Source organism: Hypanus sabinus, chromosome 23 (genome assembly GCF_030144855.1).
Source record: "Hypanus sabinus isolate sHypSab1 chromosome 23, sHypSab1.hap1, whole genome shotgun sequence".
Lineage (NCBI taxonomy): Eukaryota > Metazoa > Chordata > Chondrichthyes > Myliobatiformes > Dasyatidae > Hypanus > Hypanus sabinus.
Window position 1 is genome coordinate 21,956,848 of NC_082728.1, and position 19,288 is coordinate 21,976,135.

The following is a 19,288-nucleotide window of genomic DNA, read 5'->3' on the forward strand; positions in this document are numbered from 1 at the left end:
CAGCAGTCCTGGACAGACTACGCGAAAGGCTCGGAAACCTGGCCCCCGTGCCGACTTCACAGCACGGACGGACCTCGACCCATGTACCCAAAGATCTGCAAAAGTGTAAGTTTGTGTTTGTACGAAGGGGCGGACACCGGGCACCGCTACAGCGGCCGTACGAAGGGCCGTTCAAGGTGATCAACAACAACGGGTCCACGTGCGTTCTGGACATTGGGGGGAAAGAGGAGGTTTTCATGGTGGACCGACTCAAACCAGCCAATGTGGACTTGGCGCAGCCGGTCGAGGTTCAGGCACCGCGGCGCAAAGGCAGACCTCCCAAACAGAGGCTGATCCAGACTGTGGTCATTGGGGAGTGTATCGCCGGTTCTGGGGGGTGGGGGTTATGTGGCGACTCAGTTTCTGCGCAGGTGAACCAGCTCACAAATAGCCAGTGCGCGGGGGGAGACTTTGGTAATGCATCTCTGATGTCATTTCTGCCCGGAGAGGGCAGGCGCTAGGGATTAAATGCCAGCGCCGCGAAGTTTGAATAAACTAGTCTCAAAACGACTTACCGACTGCGTGTCGTCTCTAGCTCTGTATGTAGTACTTCGCTACAATACTCATTTTAATTTATACAAATAATTCTACTGATTTTAACTACTGATTGATCAAGTATACGATCATGTTTGATCTGCTAAGTGACAAAATTAGGGTGGTCTGCAAGCTTCCTTAATCTCAGTCACAATGTTGTCTGCTTTAACGCAGCCTAATTAACGTAACCCCAATTTCTTATGTTGATTAATCACACAGGCCTACAAGACCTCACTGTTTACAACAAGGAACATCAACCTGTTAACTTTGTCACAAACAACTCCAACTCTTTGGAAAGGTCATGCTGCTGAACTACAAAGCTGAGGTTAGCAATAAGCCTCTTGGGCCCTGAAAAGTGAATATCCATCACATGCCTTGGATTATTAAGACTACTGTGTCCAAGATAAAGTTCCCAAATGTGTCTGTGTACACTCACTTATGGCAGCCCAACATAGAGTCCAAAGTTCAGGAGCATAGGGTTTCAGTGTAGTCAGAAATACCTTTTGGCAGTTGGGGGGGGGTTACAACCATTCCTTACAACAATAACATCTTAAGCTAATTTAACCACCAGTCTTACTGAAATCAACACAAAACTAGAACCGACCCTACCACATGTTTGCGGGGTCTGCCTCTAGGCCTCTTGCCTCGTTTACGATTTTGCAGTTCTTTTTCTTGTTGGCTGTAATAAACAAAAATTGTTCCATTGTTAGTCCCAGTGGAACCAAATATTCATGCTATTATTCCATAACTGAAGTGTGCTGCTCATGCATGAAAAAATGTGCAAACAAGTTCCTAAACGCAGCTGTGGCATTGATCAATAAGCTAAACTGAACTGTAGGTGCTTGGGGGGACAACTGCATTCCTCTTCTTCGTAGCGTGTGTGAGTGGACATCGGGATTGGCAGAAGGTATCATCATCCTTAAAGTGATGAAGTAGGTTACGGAGAAAAAGACAATAGTGTATTCAAACATCTTTACCTCCTTTGAAAAGCTAGCAGGAGTCGTGGATCAAGAATATTTTCTTCTGGCTCCCAGCTATTATGTCTATCAGAAAAGCAAAAACACAGCATCTCATTAATAAGAAAAAGCAAAATAGAGCTTGTATATTGTTCCGTTAAGATACTGAACTTAATACTTACATGTACATTCACTGCCTTAATGACAATTTCTGCCATAATAATCACTGAATAGACCGTTCTTCTTTATCTGAGGTTACCCACTATACATCACACTAGGCCAGTCCACTGTCCAAATTCCCCATAACAGACACAGGACCAGTCACATGGGTACTTACCATTCTTGGATTGCATGAAGTGGTTCTGATGGGTGCAGCAGAGAGAACCTACTTGCCTGCCACCTTCCGCCATGCCCCAAAACTTGTCCCCACAACCTCCGAGTGCACTTAATAGAAGCCAAAAGGTTTTATGTTTCCAATATTAAGAAACACGAAAGTTGAGCAACATGAGCTTTCATGTTTCATTAATTTAAAAACCAAACAACAAACAAAGGTAAAACAATAATTTTTTAAAAATAAGCTTATCGCCCCTCTTTGCCTCCTCGTCTGCAACCCTATAATCCCCAATGAGATTACCAAGATGTCAGATTCTATGCCAGGGCTGACTCCAGTGAAGGCACATAGTGACAGGTGCAGAGCCATATGTCACTGAGCGAGTCTTGGGCTTCAATATTCAGCAGTACATATGTGAAAGTTAAGTCTCGAAGTTTCAGTAGCTGCAAGCTGGCAGCTCTAAAAGGAACTGCCAACCCCAGCTAACAGGATTTGCCATTGACAAAATTATCAAATGCACTTTTGACCTCAGAGACTAAAGTGGACCAAAACCATAAATCGATAAATGTATTAGGGGCTCATACCAGCACTGTGCTACTACTTCAGATAGCTGCTAGATCCATGTTTTTACACTGGATTATCAGTTTAAAAACTGTCATCTATTTTGCTACTGAACTGGCACTTTTTGTAGTCCAGACCCATTACTAGAGTTATATCCAGAGTTACATGGTCCTCTGATTGTAGTACTCAGTCAACTGAAACTTAAACCAGTGCATCAACCTCAAACCCAACAGCTGTGAATGCGAAAGACATTATAGAAAATCAGTAAAAGTTTACTTTTTATGCAATGTAATATAGGCTGTTTAGCCTCTATGCCTATTCAACCACTCAATACGATTATGACTGATCATTGAAGTCAGGTACAATTTCTTGCACAAGCCCCAAATTTCTTCATTAAAAATCAATCATTATTTTGAATACCCTCCGCAGGCCTCTTCAGCAGAGCATTACAAGATTCCCAATCTCACTGTGTAAGAGAATTTCATCTGTCAATCACAGTTCACACGTTATCTTGATAATGCGACCTTGACTCCAGACACCCATTTAGGGGAAACATTGTGTATGATGAACCATATTTACTGCATTTATCACAGGTAATTTCACTTGTTGGATACTGCCACCAAAGTATGAATGCAATGAAATCCAAGTTAAGCACCGTCTCTCTTACATTTGAATTTCCTGGGGGTGGGGGGGGGGGTGGGATTCTGGCATTAAACGAAGAACAAACAGCTTAACTCAAAGCTTTCAAGAAGTTGGATTTTGGATTGTAAAAGAATTTTGCTGGTATACCCAAAAGATTTAGGGAGAAATGTCCAGGGACTGGGCATAAAGTTTCCAGGGATATTATAGAAAAAGTTTCAGAACAGATGAAGGAAGCATTCTAACAGATTATAGAGAGGAGAAAGGTAAGGGCAGAGAGGATAACACTGTTAAATTTGATGAATTGGTTTACTGGGAGTCATAGTTCCACAAAGACAGGCGATAGGCTAGTTAGGTAATATGGGGTGCAATATGCACACCAGAGTTTTGGTATCAAAATTAAGATCAGCAAGGTATTGAAACAGTTGAGTCTGGAGGTAGCAAAAATACCAACATGCAACATTCCCTCTAATTTAAAAAAAACTGAAGGACCCGCCATTGCTCTGAGCAGGAAATTTTTCCATGGCCTGAAAACTGCAGGGCACTCTATATTAACATTATATAAATGAAAAATCCAGCTGTGCGGGAGCATTTCAATTGCTGCGTGGCCAGGCAGAAGAAACAGCACCAATAAGGGTTTCAGCATTAGATGTGTGTAGGTAGTGCTATTATAAAGGGTCCAGATGAAAGGTCTTGGTCTGAAATGTCGACCGTACTCTTTTCCATAGATGTTGACTGACCTGCTGAATTCCTCCTGCAAATTGTGTGTGTGTGTTGCTTATTTAATCTTTACAATGGATTGTATTGAGAGTTGAAAGAATTAATCTGATGTTACAGAAATAATGAAAATTTAATACTACAATTTTCATTCTAAGTCAAAAATATTCCAAAGAGCACTTAAAAATAATGTAGATTTAAACATTTTTCCAAAGTTGTTATATATTATCTTCTAGTCTGTATATTATCCCAAATTATTTTCTATTTCAGATATTGAACTTTTTTTTTAAAAAAACAGATTTTAACAGAAACAGAAAAGTCACAGAAAACTGAAGCGAAGAAAAATTACAGACAGGGGGTCACCAAAAAATAAACATACCACAATAACAACCGAGACATCCTTACTTCCTGCTGTAATAAAAACTCTTAATTTAACAATATTCATCAGAAATACAAGTTTACCTAGAAAACAGAGGCTGGACAATGTTTTCAGAGAAAAGTAATGAACGTAACATCTCTCTGATGCCAGTCATTCAATTACTCTGCAGGCACTAGGACCCTGTGTCATTGTACTGCATCCATTAAATTGCCCAACTGAAGCCTCAGGCTCTTCCTGCAGAGCTGTACCAGCAACTATTTGAGATGCGGTAAGCCTGACCAGCCTGATGAGGTGACTGTTTAGTGTGCAGAAAGTATTTATTTTCTTTCCTTTTTGTCTGGAATGGAATGAAGGGTGAAGGAGAAGGCTTCAGGAGAATGCAACAAAGTAACCTTCAGCATTGCACCAGTCTGGGTAAGAGAAAAAACAAACTGCTGATTCAAGTTGAAATGAAGGTTGACTATTAGGAAATTATAGCGTTCAGATGCAGAAACAGGAACACCAGACAATAGGATGGAAAATAAGGAAGCTAGAAAAGAACTAAAAGGGGAAGTAGTGAAAAGACACAAGAAAGTAAAATAAAATGCAGTATCATTATGAATGGAAACCAGAATCTTTAAAATATAGATGCATTCAATCTGTCACTATTTTGATTCCTGTATTTGCAATATTTATAAAAATATTTTGCACAGTGTATGGTTTACTTTCCCAGATCTCTGCACTCCCATTGTTTGAAGAGGATAAATCAATTTTCCTCCAATGACACAGGCAATATCAGAACTTGAGGAAAATTTTCCAACATAAAAATGCATTTGTTGTGCAGCGAGGAAGGTTATCATTATCAATGCCGTGCTCAACTTGTACATACTCAGGATGTCCTAAAGCACTTCATAGCTAATGAGTTACTTCAACTATGAATTAGTTCACAGCTGATAAGTGCAACTCTAGTTTGTTTACAGAAGTTATCATCAATGCGAAAAGAGAAATGAAAATTCTTACAGTTTTGAAGATTGTTTGAGGAATAAATGTGACAGAATTGGCTAAATCCAAGGCAAAACAGTGGGAGAATTCTACTGCTCTTTATCAAGCAACATCACAAAAATCCTTTATGTTTGTTTCTACAGGCAGAAACTAGCTCGGTTTAATGCATTATCTAGAAACTGAGTCCTCTGTAAAATCAGTACTGCACTTGAATTAAAAAAAGGTAGATACAAATTGTTGCTTTGCTATTTTTCCATTCACATAGATTGTGGCAATTTTGAGTGATGTATTTAAGTTGAACTTCCATATACATTGACACCGGGAACATGGGCCTCAATACCAGTCACAGCATTTACATTGGAGGCCACTCTATTAGATCTCTCCTGGGCCTAATAAAGTGGCCACTGACTTTATGTTTGTGGTCTTCTGCTGCTGTAGCCCGCCCGCTTCAGGGTTCGACATGTTGTGCACTCAGAGATGCTCTTCCGTACCCCACAGTTGTAATGTGTGGTTATTTGAGTTATTGACACCTTCCTGTCAGCTTGAACCAGTCTGACCACTTCCTCTGACCTTTTTCATTAACAGGCCATTTGCTGTTCACTGGATTTAGTTTTTTTTTGCACAATTTACCGTAAATTCTAGAGATTGTTGTGTAAAAAATCACAGGAGCCGAGCAGTTTCTAAGATACTCAAACCATCCCATCTGGCACCAACAATCATTCCATGATCAAGGTCATTTAGATCATATTTCTTCCCCTAATGTTTGGTCTGAACAACAACTAAACCTCATGACCATGTCTGCATGCTTTTATGCATGGATTTGCTGCCACATGATTGGTTGATTAGATATCTGTATTAACAAGCAGGTGTGTCTAATAAAATGGCCACTGAGTATATTCCTGCCATTGACTGGTTTAAAAATAAAGGCATGTATCACAAGTTTGTAAAGAATCTGTGGAAGTAGGATTCCCAGTAATTATTATCCACTGAAGTTCATAGAATACTATGTGTATTTGATGGCAGTGGAAGAGAACGAACAAAATTTAACTGTGGAGGCACAACCACGGAAAAGACAGCAACGTAAGGGTACAGAAAATGGTTGAAGCACTGGGGCTGAGAGACGTCTTCTGCTGGATTTTACTTGCAGTTTACATTCTGTGCTGAAAACAACATGAGCTGAGACTATGAATCAATATGACATCCTGCTTAGTGCGGAAAGGAGGTGTAGATTCCCAGACATCATAGTACGTAATGGAAAAAAAAGACCAGAATATTAAAAAGCCTTTACAGAGTCAACTCAAGATCAGCGAGCCAAATGGTTCGAGCTACTCAAACCTAGTCAGTCCCTGCAATCTCGTGGACAGACTGTAGGCCAGGAAATCTCCAATAGGTACAAGGGGGTCAAATGTATCACTGCTTTGGTCACTGGATTTCACATAGAGTCTAGTGATGGGGTTCAGTTTTGCAGAGATTCCCCAGATTTACACTGGAAAAACTGCCACTATGGCTCTGCTGAAAGCCAGCACTGTCATGCTCTGAACCAACTGTGGTTCCGGAAGATCAGGGCCTTCACATTTGGAAGACAAAGTCAAGTTCCTCCCCCCCCCCCCCACCATCCCCCAATTATTGTTTGTCCTTTAAATATTTTTAAATAACTGTGCCTTTAAGTTTTTTAAACTATTAAAACTTTTTATAAGTTAATTTATTTCAATGATTTTTCTAAATGCATTTTTCAGATATACCAGTTGTTAAAATTATTGTGAGTATATAAAGCTGCATCTAATGTTGAGGTACTTGGGGAATAGAGCCTTTATACTACAACATCTGTGGCTTAGTAACTATTTAGATACTGTAATGTTGCTGGACACAAAGACAGGGATATCCGGCAGATAAGTCCTCCACGTCAGCCAGGTAAGTATGGGTGTGCTGGGCTGCAGATTGACCCAAAGCAGAAGGCACTATTCAGCCAACTATTCAGTTCTACGGCACTATTCAGAAAGTGCCGTAGAATATGTAAATTCCACATCTTCACAACAGTCACAATAATTGTAATTCCATGCAAGACACACTCACATTGCACAGCAAAGGCAAAACAAATGATGGGCAACAACCCAGTTGTCTTTTATTGCAGTAACAAAACTGCGAAACACTTGTCTCTGCAAGTGTTGTCTTCCCACAATATGCGTGTCAGTAATGCATTGAATTGGTACTTCTTACCCAGACCAATAGGCCAATTATTTCTATCCAATAGATTAATACCCTGTAATTTTCCTTTAAGATTCAACACTAATTTTTCTGTGAATACCTTAATGCTTCCCTAGGACAGTGTAAAGAAAAATGTTTAGGAGACAGTAAATGTGACAAGGGTGATGCTGATTTTCTTGTGAGTACAATGCCTCTTTTGATTTACTAGGAACTGATTGAGGGGGGGGGAAATGGGGTGGGGGTGGAATTTTGACACTTAAGTCCCAAGGTCTTTATCTTTCCCCACAACTGTCAAACAGGATTAAACACAATAGTGACTTCATGCATAAGCATAATGTGTGAAGCTCTTGCGCCAATTTAACAAATCATAGGAGTTTTGAAGTAAAAACTAAATATAATGTCCTTAAAATGCAAATTGCACCTTCAACTTATTAATGTCCATTTATGCATCAAGATTTTGAGGAGTTAATTCATTCTCGATGTATATTTAAAGTGCCACGTGGATGGTGATTCTTTGTCATAGTCATAAGACTGTAGATAAATATTGGGCTGATTGTTTGTCGCAAGTCCTTCAATGTAATCAGAAATATGCTCTTACAAGTTTTTTTAAAAAAGTAAGAATGCTGTTTTTTGTTTAACGCCGAAGACATTAAAATCCTAAAGAGATCATTAGTCAACAAGCTTAGAATGCCTATTTTAGCTCTGCAGCTTTTAAATACTAAAAGTCATTTTTGATATAAAGAACTACCCCATAGTGAGTAGCTTGGAGAGATTATGATTTTGTCACTTTTCACCCATAAATGATCTCTTATTCTTTAAACAAACAAAAATCTATCTTAACAGAAACTGTGTTCATGATTTAGATTTGAAGCTGTTCATTTGAGCATGCAGTAGACCATAAAGGATTATGTAGAGGAAGAGAGGAAAGAAACTCTTAAGGAATTGGAGATGGAATATAATGTTACTTGCAGGTTGTTAAATGGCTAGTAGGAAGTAGCTCCAGGTTAGATTGCAAGTGGAGTGTTTCTGCCAGAATTCCATGTCTATTGCATCTTAGAACGGGATATGAAAGGGATAGTTTACATTAGTGCACAAACTAAGCCATTATTGTTCTGCTTCAGTTAAATGACATGCAGCTCAGAGTGTGGCAAATTATGAGATTCTGCATCAATTCTAACCCTTCCACCTCCACTTGTATTTATTTTGACTTTACTTCAGATCACTGCTTCACTCTCCCCACATTAAGCCAAAGATTTTAGTGAACTAATTTTATTAGTTTTCAAGACTTTCAGTCAAATGCACTGTATATATTTTTTTACAAATCCAGTAACTCCACAGAAGCCGAGTAAAGGCAATGTTGTAACCTGTTGTTTACGAGGAACTGATCTGTTTACTAGGCACTGTGTGGTTCAGTTTGTCTTATTTTTGTCGGAGTCAGATGTAAAGGAAGTAAAATATGAAACAGGGAACAAACAGTTCATTATTTTAAAACCACCAAGTAGCGTTAAGAGGCTCGTTAGTATTAAACTACATCAATGTTTGTTTTTTTAGTCAATTCAATTACATCACCCGATGAGTATTATTAGAATGTAATATGAAAGTTTAAGTAAAAGTTTGAAGTAATTCCTATAAATAATGCATTGAACAATTTGAAGGTGGATATGATACAAAACAAACAGCCGGCGTGAATAATTTGATATGCTACGCCGGCAAAGAAAATAAAAACAACCATACCCTATTCAGAGCAGAATGTTTGTATAGGATACCCATCATGCCCAGATTTTGTACTTCAGTTTCACTACTTTCTTAATTTTACAGAAATCAAATTATCTTTGGAAAGATGCGAAATACTGCATGAATCAAGTAAAGCAAACAGAGTTGAAGTGGTCAACAAAGCAACGAATAATATAAAAAGAATCTCTACAGTTATATTACCCGATTAAAAGTGAAAGTCATAATTGAGAAGTCACAGGATCATAAAGTTACAAACGTCCAAGAAAAATATAGAATGCGTGTGAAACTATTAGAGGAAGAAGTCATTTGAAAGATGCTAGTTACATTAAAAGGTAATCCAAATTAACAATTAAAGATCAAAGGCTAGAAAAGCAACCGTTACGGAGATAATGCGTAGGAGCTTGCGAAACAAAGTGCAGGCACACTAGAATGCTACGTTTTTTTAGTCAGCAGAAGTGATGAGAAGAAATAAGATGTAGGGAAACAGAGAGAAAAAGAGGAAACAAAGGAGGAAGCCCCGAGCCCAGCCCGATGCTGGAGTTGGGAGCACGCTGCTTCTGTTGTATTGTTAAACCTGATGCCACTCACTTGGAAGACCATCCTCTCCACTTCACCAAGTACTCCAGCTTCCCCTGTGAAATAAACAACAACAAATCAATTTTCACCCGAAGCCCCGAATGAAACCCCGTACAAAATCAAGAGCTTGTTTTCCGAACTCCTTGTCTCCCCAACCTTTCTCAGTCTTTTTCTTAGAATGCATTCCGCTGCGAAAACTTGCTCTCCCACTGCGCTCAGCTCCTCCATTCTCGCGCTGCTTCTCTCCGCTTCCCCCCCCCCCCCCGTCACTCCGGCCCCAGGGCGGTGACGTCACCCACAGCGCTGACTGACCAATCGGGGTTTGCCTAGACCGACCGTTGCTAGGCACAGGTCAGCGGTCGCCAAGCGAATGAAGAACGTTCAGAAAGAAAGCACCAGATTAACCCTCTCAGTACTGCATGCTCTGCAATCAATCAAAAGCGAGCAGACAAAGGATAAACACTTTAAACACCATAACTTCCAGAAGAGTTATAATTGCTTTAGGGGACAGAAAAAGATGTTCTTTGGTGCCTTTCGATATAAAGTGAACCTGAAACGTTTCCCGATTGTCACTTATCCAGACTTCCGCAACTTAATTAACAACGCAAATAGAACAAAAACAGTCCAGCATCGCTGCCCCGTTAAATCCCTCTGACTAATAACTTATTTGTTTCAGTTAAAATCAAATGTTTCAAAGTTTTCTTTTAATTTTTACACAAGTATGCCGCTTATCCCAATCGTTTATAAATTTAGAGTTTTGACAATCTGGGGTTCCCCTAATCGTAAGCATTTTTTAAATAATTCGCTTAACCATCGCAAGAATTTGCTTCAGCCGACAATATGAAATAAAACTCACGTTGCACATGATTACTTTTAATTTAGATACGCATCAAAATAATTGCGGAAGACATTATATTGTTAAGCAGCATGGGAACAAAGCCATTCTGTTATCGGGTTGTCACTTTACAGCAGGTGTTTGACTCTTACTGACATCATTTACACATTAAGCGTTTTGATTTTGGTCATACGCCCTAAAAATCCAAATATTTTAACATTTTCAAAACTCCCCTTCAATTTCTCTACAAAGAAGGTTTACCCTACTGTGCTACCGAGTCCACGCCGATTAGCGGTGACTGTTAACCGATATTCACGATAAGGAAAAGCCAATGAATGTTATAACCGCCTTCAAAGTGAAAGCCACAGGTATCTTCTAGGACTCTGCGGCGGCTGTATAAAGAGACAAATATACTATAAATTTGTTTGGCATTTGACAACGACTCTTTACTTTCGGCACAATTCTACAATGACAGAAAGCAAACCAAACTTAAAAAGTAAACAAATATAATCCAGTCATGCATTTCTAGTTGTGTACAGCTGTTTATTCGACTTTTCTGCATTGAGGCACACATTCGAACTGGATTACAGTTTAAGCGGAAACTTCAATGCAATATCGGGGGGGGGGGTCCTGGTTTATGACAAGTTATCCATTGGTTGATTAAACCGATATTTGCCGCGTTTACGTCCTCAGACTTTGTGACACAGAACTTTTGACGAGTCTAAGGCTCGGATCACTTCAATGCTCCCCCTCCTCACCACTCCCCCCCCCCCCCATGTCCCGTCCTTCGCTTGCGCAAATTTCAGTTCGTCCGGCATCTGCTACGGATATTTGTTCACGGCCATTTGTCCTTGGTACATCAGCTGTTTTTCTCTGGCTTCCTGATCACCCAATTTCCACCCTGCTCCATAAATAAAGTTCTTTTCCTCCAACATGTTTAATTACTAATTAACATAAAGTTATATAAACAAATAGAATGGATGTGTCTCGTGCATAGCTCAGTAACGAAACAAACTTGAAATAAGGAAATTAGTCCTCAGGTCAAGAATGCGCACCGGATATTTTTTGTACTTCTAAAAACCCCAGGTCCTCCAAAGGTGATCTAACGTAAATCTTCCCCACTGAGTTTTTTTTTTCGTTTTGAGGGGTTACATATTTTGGTGCATATGACCTAAGTACTTTTGGTACCTGAAACACAAAGAGAAACTGAAAATTGTGCACCAAGCGATGATTTAAACCAGAGGGATGAACGTATTCAAGAGAAAGAAACAAGTTCAGTGAGATAACAAAAAAAGCCTTCCATATTATTACAGAGGCTGGTTGTATTGAGAAAGGAATCGGTTGCTTTAGGATGCTTCTGTTAAAGTGGGGAAAAGCCTCTTTATTAATCTATTTTTTGCTGGTGCTTGGAAACAAAACATGATTGCTTTGGCCTCGGCATCATGAGGCACGAGGAAACCTGCAATTAAATTCTCTTTAAATCTGCCAAATATGGAGATTCCAAAATCAAACATTGGTCAGTGAATTGCATTAGGTCCATTGCAAGATCCTAGGCACAAATAATAAAAGAAGGGAGGTGTTTTGTCAGTACTAGCTGGATTTTTTTTATTCAGCGATTCAATGAAGTACTAAACATACTGTATACAGTACAAGTATGCGGATGACACCACTGTTGAGTGCTGTATCAAAGGGGCTGAAGCAGGAAGGAGACTGAAAATTTGGCTCAATGATAACAACCACCCCTTACTCAATGTCAGCAAGACCACGGAACTGGTTGTGAACTTCAAGAGAGGGGAACCAGAGGTCCGTGAGCCAGTCCTCATCAGAGTATCAGAGGTGGAGAGGGTTAGCATCTTTAAGTTCCTGGGTGTCACTATCTCAGAGTACCTGTCCTGGACCCATCATATAAATGTTAACGCGAAGAAATCATGACAGCACCTCTGCTTCCTCAGGAATCTGCGGAGGTTCAGCATGTCATCGAAAAGCTTGTCAAACTTCTGTAGATGTGTGGCAGAAAGTGTGGTGACTGGCTGTATCAAGGCAGCACCGATGCCTTTGAGCAGCAAATCCTACAAAAGGGAGTGGATTTGGCCCAGTATATTATGGGTAAAGCCCTCCCAACCATTAACCACATCTACATGAAACACGGTGATAGGAAAGCTGCATCCATCATCAAAGGTCCTCACTACCCAGGCCGTGCTCTTTTCTCGCTGCTGCCATCAGGTAGAAGGTACCCGCACCACCAGGTTAAAGAATGGTTACTACTACTCAACCATCAGGCTCTTGAACAGAAGGGGATAACTACACTCATCTATTGAGATGTTCCCACAACCAATGCTCTCATTTTACGTACTCTTTATCTTGTTATTTCATACACTTGTTAGTTATATTTGCATTTACACATTTTGTTGTTTTCTATCCTCCTGTTCTTTCAGTGATCCTGTTTACTAGTTGCTATTCTATAGATTTGTTGATTATGCCCACAGGTAAAGAATCCTGTGACATGTACTTACTCTGATAATAAATTTTACTTTGACTTTAAAAGCGGATGGATTGAAAGCCCATACTGAAGAATTACATGCTCAGGAAAATGTTACACAAATTTGTGTACATTTGTACACAAATGTGCAAGCTCACTTGACAGATGATTCATGTGGCAGAGAGCTTGCTTCCAATTTACTCAAATTAGGAAATGTGAAAATTAGAGACAAATTTTCAACAGGACTTACTTCAATTAAAAAACTGGGCTAAATTGTGATATGACTTCATGATCTGATTAAGTTGTTTTCCCAAATGTCACTCGACAATATTTAAATTACCAATGATTGTGTGAAAGAGCAAATTTTGGACCAAAAAAAAACTACAAAGTGCAGAGCAGGAAGAAGAACATTCTTTCGAAGCTTCCAAGCATCCTGTACATTATAAAAGTATTGGTAGTAGGACAGTCAATGACATAGCTGTACATTTTCCTGCTGAGAAGTTGTAAGCTGTCACTGCCTGGGGTGCCATTTGGATCCCCTAACACTATGCAACAGTGCAAGCTTATCAGTTCAAAAATTGCTGCCACATAGAAAATAGAACATTACAGCACAGCACAGTACAGGCTCTTTGGTCCACGATGTTATTCCAATCCTTTAGCGTTCTCTAAGATCAAACTAAGCCTTCCCTTCCACATTGCCCTTCATTTTCTTCTTCAATTTTTCTTTCACACATGTGCTTATCTCAGAGTCTCCTTGACATCCCTAATGTATCTGCCTCTACCGCCACCCATGTCAGTGTGTTCCACGTCCCTATTACTCCATGAAAAATAACCTACTTCTAACATCTGCCCTGTACTTTCCTCCAAACTCCTTAAATTCTATTGGCCATTCTGCCCTGTGAAAAAGTCTCAGGCTGTCCACCCTACCTATGACCTTTTTCACCTTGTACACCTCCGCCAAGGTCACTTCTCATCCTCATTTACTCCAAAGAGTATCCAGGCAGGATCCTGCTATATCTCCTCTGCATGCCCTCTAAAGCTTCTACATCCTTCTTATAATGAGGCAATCAGAACTGAACATACTATTCCAAGAGTGGTCTACCTAGAGTTTTATAGAGCTGCAACATTACCTTGCGGCTTTTGGACTCAATCCCCCAACTAGATAAAGTATCTATCTGTCTAATGTAATTGATGCTACAACAGTGACTGATGATACTGCTGAGGAAAATGTCTTCCTCTCTTGGATACAATTATCCCATCTGATCGACCTTCTCAATTCAAACAACCTCACTTTCCTGTTTGCTTGAATCATTACCCTTAATCTCAGCACATAATGGTTTTCCCACAATCGGCTATATGACAAAATTAATCTGTATATACTGGTTCAAAAAATAAATAAGTATGAGGCTTTCAGAAGCACTTCAATATTGAAATCAAGTAAACTCCCACATTGTGCATGTGTACATATCTATCTGAAGAGAATTATATTAAAAGTAATTTTTGTGTAATTATTTATTTTCAGTGTTTATGTTTTTATTAGTAACTTTAACTAAACTACATTCTCCATGACTTGGACCAACATGTTGATGTCATGTGGAGGCCTGCGTGCTACAAGGACTCTGTCAGGCGATGCCAACTCAGGGCCGCCCATGTTGGAATGGCTGTGGATGAGATGCCGGATAAAGATTGATCCAACCCTGGCTCCTGAACGGACAGACTTGTATGTGCCCCTCCCTGGCCACACTTCATCATGAATCAAGCTAACCTTTCAATATATGCTTGCCCCAGCTTGCTCCTATGGTGCCCCAACCCACGATGTCCTCCATCTGGTCCAAACATGCCCTCTCACCAAGATACGAGATGGCTTTGCCATGGTCCTTTGATGCAGCTACAAGCTGGAGGAGCGGCTTGACAAAAACCAATCAGAAGTGTGAAAAGTAAAAACACCCGCCATACGAAACAACAACAGCAATTAAACTACACAATTTTAATTTCCCAATGGAATAATTATACATTTAAGTTAGAATTTACTTCATTTAGAAGGAGAGTTGTAAAACCCAAATGCATGGAAATAAATGTAAGCATCATGATTGAAGCAAATAACCCAAGCAATATCAGGCATAGCGGTTGATTAATAATATAATTCATCTTAAGTGTGGCTTGCCTCTTTATACTCGATGATAGTCTTTTAGTCATCTCAACCACTCCTTAAACCCTTCCCTCAACACTTCCATTTCTTTACTTTGCTATTATCTTTCCAAAGCTTCCTCAAGCCTATTTCACCAAAGAAACTAATGGTTATCTCTCATAATTGCCCATTTAATTTATCATCTCATCTTTGTTGCATCCTTTCATGAAGCATTTTGGTTTCCTTTATATAGAAGTGCTTCATAAATTCAGACTGCTGTTGGTGTAACATTGCTGCTGTGTCACTGGTGCTTAAGTTTGGTTGTACTCTCATAGCTGCAGAAGTAATAGCTTTTGACATTTACTCAGACTCAGAATTACTCCTGCTGTAAATGTCATTTGAGTTCAATTGCTTCGTTCACATAGCTTTTCTTGGTGTGGATCTCCTCATGATGCGCCTTTGTCTCTATGGGTATTTGCAGCTTGAAATCCCTCTATTTTGGTTACTGTCACTTTTCTGCAAGTAAACTGAAGACAGACATGACTGCATCTTGAAGCTTAGAGGCCAGAGAATCTATAACAGCAATGAGACAGCTACACAGATGGAGAAACTTTCATCACAGTATCTAGCCCACATAAGTGATTTTCATTTCAACAGATATCAATTATTATTCCATATGAACAATAACAAATTATAGAAGAGATGACTAGTATTGCAAGTCATGACTCACTTGGGGATTTGCAGGGCGTTCCTAGTTGCTGAGCTCCTCTCACAATTGCATTTTAAGGAGTGAAAAGGTAAGGGTCGCCACCATAATAGTGTTTTTGAACAGAAACTGCCTGGCTCTACTTCTCATAAAACTTAACGTGCTACGTTGCTATACCTTAGTGGCCCCTACGCAACCAATATCTTTTTTTGTTGATGAAAGGTAAATGTAACTTGCCTCATTTCCTCTTTGTTAATGCAATGGAATGTTCCTACAGCGTATGTATTGTTGGTGCTTGCTTTAAGTGAGTGTGGCAATAGCTGTTGCAAAAGTATGTGGTGTTATTTGGGTGTACCTGAAGGCCTGCTGAATTCTTACTCTGAAGAAGGTGGAAAGTGCAGTAGAAGTGTATTCGTTTGAGAACTTTATTGTCATTTTATGAATTTTCTTGTGTTTGCCACTAGGCATATACACGTTTATTTATCTCATGCTGAAGGAAGTTGAGTGGTTCTAAGCTCTCCATAATTTCCAAATTTCAATTCCTTCTAAAGCCATCTTCTTGGATACATTATTAACAGGAATCAAATTATTTAATATCATGGAATCTAAACCCACCCATTGAAATTGAAGGAATTGAAACATGGAAAGTCCAAACCTTTTATCACATAATTTCTCATGGTTTCTTAAGGTTAGGGAAGGTGGTGAGGATAAGCTCCCGCTACTGCATGCTCCCCAATTATGTGCATCTCAAATAGCCTCTGACAGCCAAGTCCAGCTCATAGCCTTCATAGCTGCAGCATGGCTTAGCTACTAAGCCCAGTGGAACTGTTTCTACTGACAAGAGAAGGGGCAAAAGTGAGCTACTGGTGCTTGAAAACCAGGTGCTTCAGGCAGATAGGGCTCATCAGCCGTGGTCAGCAGCTCATCTAAGAAAAGGAAAACTCTGATCTCAAACCTCCACTAACTTGCAGCTATATCCATTCATGTGGAAGGTTTCTGGAATAAACCCTGAGGAAAAATCTGGATCTGAAGTCCCTAAGGCAGTCCTACATTGAATTCAATGTTGAAAGGCAATTCCTGCAATGTTGCTGGTGCCAAGCTGTATCGGCCTCTGCTGTTCCTTTAGATTCATCAGCTGCATGGAGAGGAGGAGCCTGCTGCATGGGCATATCATACTGCCCTGGCCTGCATATCATGTAGAGAGCTAGGACGCAATAACCATGGTCGACACTGACCAGTGGAATTCTCATGAATGTACTCTTCTCACTTTATATAGTATTACATTTTGTTACTTCCTTGATAACACTTACCTGCATTAGTACAATCTATTAATAATTACCAGTTTTATTGATAGACAAAACATCTCAGGTCCAATTTCTATACGGTTCCTCTGATTTTTTTTTGGTAGAAAGTTGGTCAAAATCCCATTGTAGACAGACAGTGAGATGAGGAGGATGAGTGTAAAAATTATCCGTGCTTCTATTTCCTTTCCTTAACTGTGTGAAGTTTCTAACCTGATCCTAGGGCAGATCTTCTGAGCAGTTGTGACTAGATCCCTTGTCAGTCATAGTTGGTGTCTCATTAGCACATCTGCAAAGCCTTCCTCCACCATCTAAATGTGCTGATATTTTTCCAGTATCGAAATTTCAAACCCTGTTGTTAAATCAGCAGTTTTTAACTTGTCACTTCTATTCTAAATTATTTACTTGAAGGCCGAACTAACATAGTTATGATATTTATATTTGTTAGGTGGCTATTACTGCTTGAAAACTTGCATTGTGAAGCTTTCTCCTTTTTATAGCTATTAACAAAATGTTTTTCTCAGAAGTTGCAGGAAATGTTCCCTCAAGATCCCTCTTGTAATGCTGATTATGCTGAAATACTATATAGTCATTTTTACTTTTTTTGATTGGTAAAGTGAATATCAAGCTTATTGTTTTTAACCACGACACTTATCTTAAAATATAGTCTTTTAAAAATTTCTGCTGCCGTCATTTGATTTAAAATCAATACATTATTGGGTATTTTGCAGATCATCAGGAATGCTTTCATGCCGTATTGTGGCAATAAGTGTTTGCCTAGTGATAATGAATGTTGCAGCCTCTTTGATATGGAGGCTTGTTGGCTAATTAAAACCACAGGCAGCCAAATATTTGCTTAAATCCCATGCAGACTGCAATTCACTAATTATTATTGCCATGGGTGGATTATGGATGCATCAGAAATGTACTGCTTGTGACAGATTAATACCTCATTGTTACATCCAACTACATTTACTAATTGATCATAATATTAATAATTTATATAATAAAACAAAATCTTAATTAAATATATACATGGTCTGATTTACTAGGCTAGCTATTTTTTATTGAATGTTGTATTGAGTGAGAGAAATTCTTTACACAGAATACTATATTGCATGATGTGACTCAAATGATTGTAGTACAATATATCAGATTGCATTTTATGTTGAGGCGCACTGAGACGCTGATTTTAACTCAAGCCATGATATGAAGAAAGACTGGATCGACTAGGCTTATACTCGCTGGAATTTAGAAGATTGAGGGGAGATCTTATTGAAACGTATAAAATTCTAAAGGGATTGGACAGGCTAGATGCAGGAAGATTGTTTCTGATGTTGGGGAAGTCCAGAACGAGGGGTCACAGTTTAAGGATAAAGGGGAAGCCTTTTAGGACTGAGGTGAGGAAAAACTTCTTCACACAGAGAGTGGTGAATCTGTGGAATTCTCTGCCACAGGAAACAGTTGAGACCGGTTCATTGACTATATTTAAGAGGGAGTTAGATATGGCCCTTGTGGCTAAAGGGATCGGGGGTATGGAGAGAAAGCAGGTACCCTGTTTTCTATGTTTCTATGTGCATTAAGTTATGCTGCTCTAGGTGCTTTTGAGGTAATGTTGGAAAGATTGTTTTAACTTTAAAGCTGCATTTTCAAATAAACAGCCAGAGTGAACAAGTTTCAAAGTCTACTTAAATCAGGCATACTTCCCTTAAAGCAAGGCTGCATTTCATGCGTGGTCTGAGTTGCAAAAATATTACTTTTTTTTCTAATGTCTCCTTTGAAATCCTGATGGACGAAGCAAAGGCAACAAGGGAAAAAAATGTTCTCCATAAGCCTTATTCATCTACCACAGAAAGTATCCTGGATAAAAGAATCAGAGTTATTACCATCACATCCTTGGCCATGACCTCAGAAGAGTACCAAAAGTAAATATAGTGCTTATAGAGGACTAGAGAGGATTTGCAGCATAGTAAACCAGTCTTTCTGTCTAACCCATCTATCTTGTCAATTACACTCCTTTCTTTCCTTCTCTCTATGTAACCCTTTATTCCTGTTGATATAATTTGCTTGTGTAGCCATCCCTTAAATCCAAAAGCTCTATTCACTTCAACTACTCCCACTATGGAGGTGCTTCTGAATTCTCCGTTGGATTTCTTGATAACTATTTTACATTAATGGCCTCCAGAT

General features: G+C 39.4%; 1 protein-coding gene across 1 annotated transcript in view; it reads right to left on the reverse strand.

The window, feature by feature from the left end:
* Positions 1 to 9,895, reverse strand: part of cbx2 (chromobox homolog 2 (Drosophila Pc class)) — a 30,606-nt gene extending 20,711 nt beyond the window's left edge. The window contains exons 1-4 of the mRNA XM_059948521.1: positions 9,809 to 9,895; positions 9,665 to 9,708; positions 1,551 to 1,616; positions 1,183 to 1,252 (exon numbers count right to left, since the gene is read on the reverse strand). Of these exons, the coding sequence (XP_059804504.1) occupies positions 1,183 to 1,252; positions 1,551 to 1,616; positions 9,665 to 9,708; positions 9,809 to 9,880 (252 nt within the window). The 5' untranslated portion in view covers positions 9,881 to 9,895. The remainder of the gene's footprint in view (positions 1 to 1,182; positions 1,253 to 1,550; positions 1,617 to 9,664; positions 9,709 to 9,808) is intronic.
* Positions 9,896 to 19,288: the final 9,393 nt, after the last annotated feature.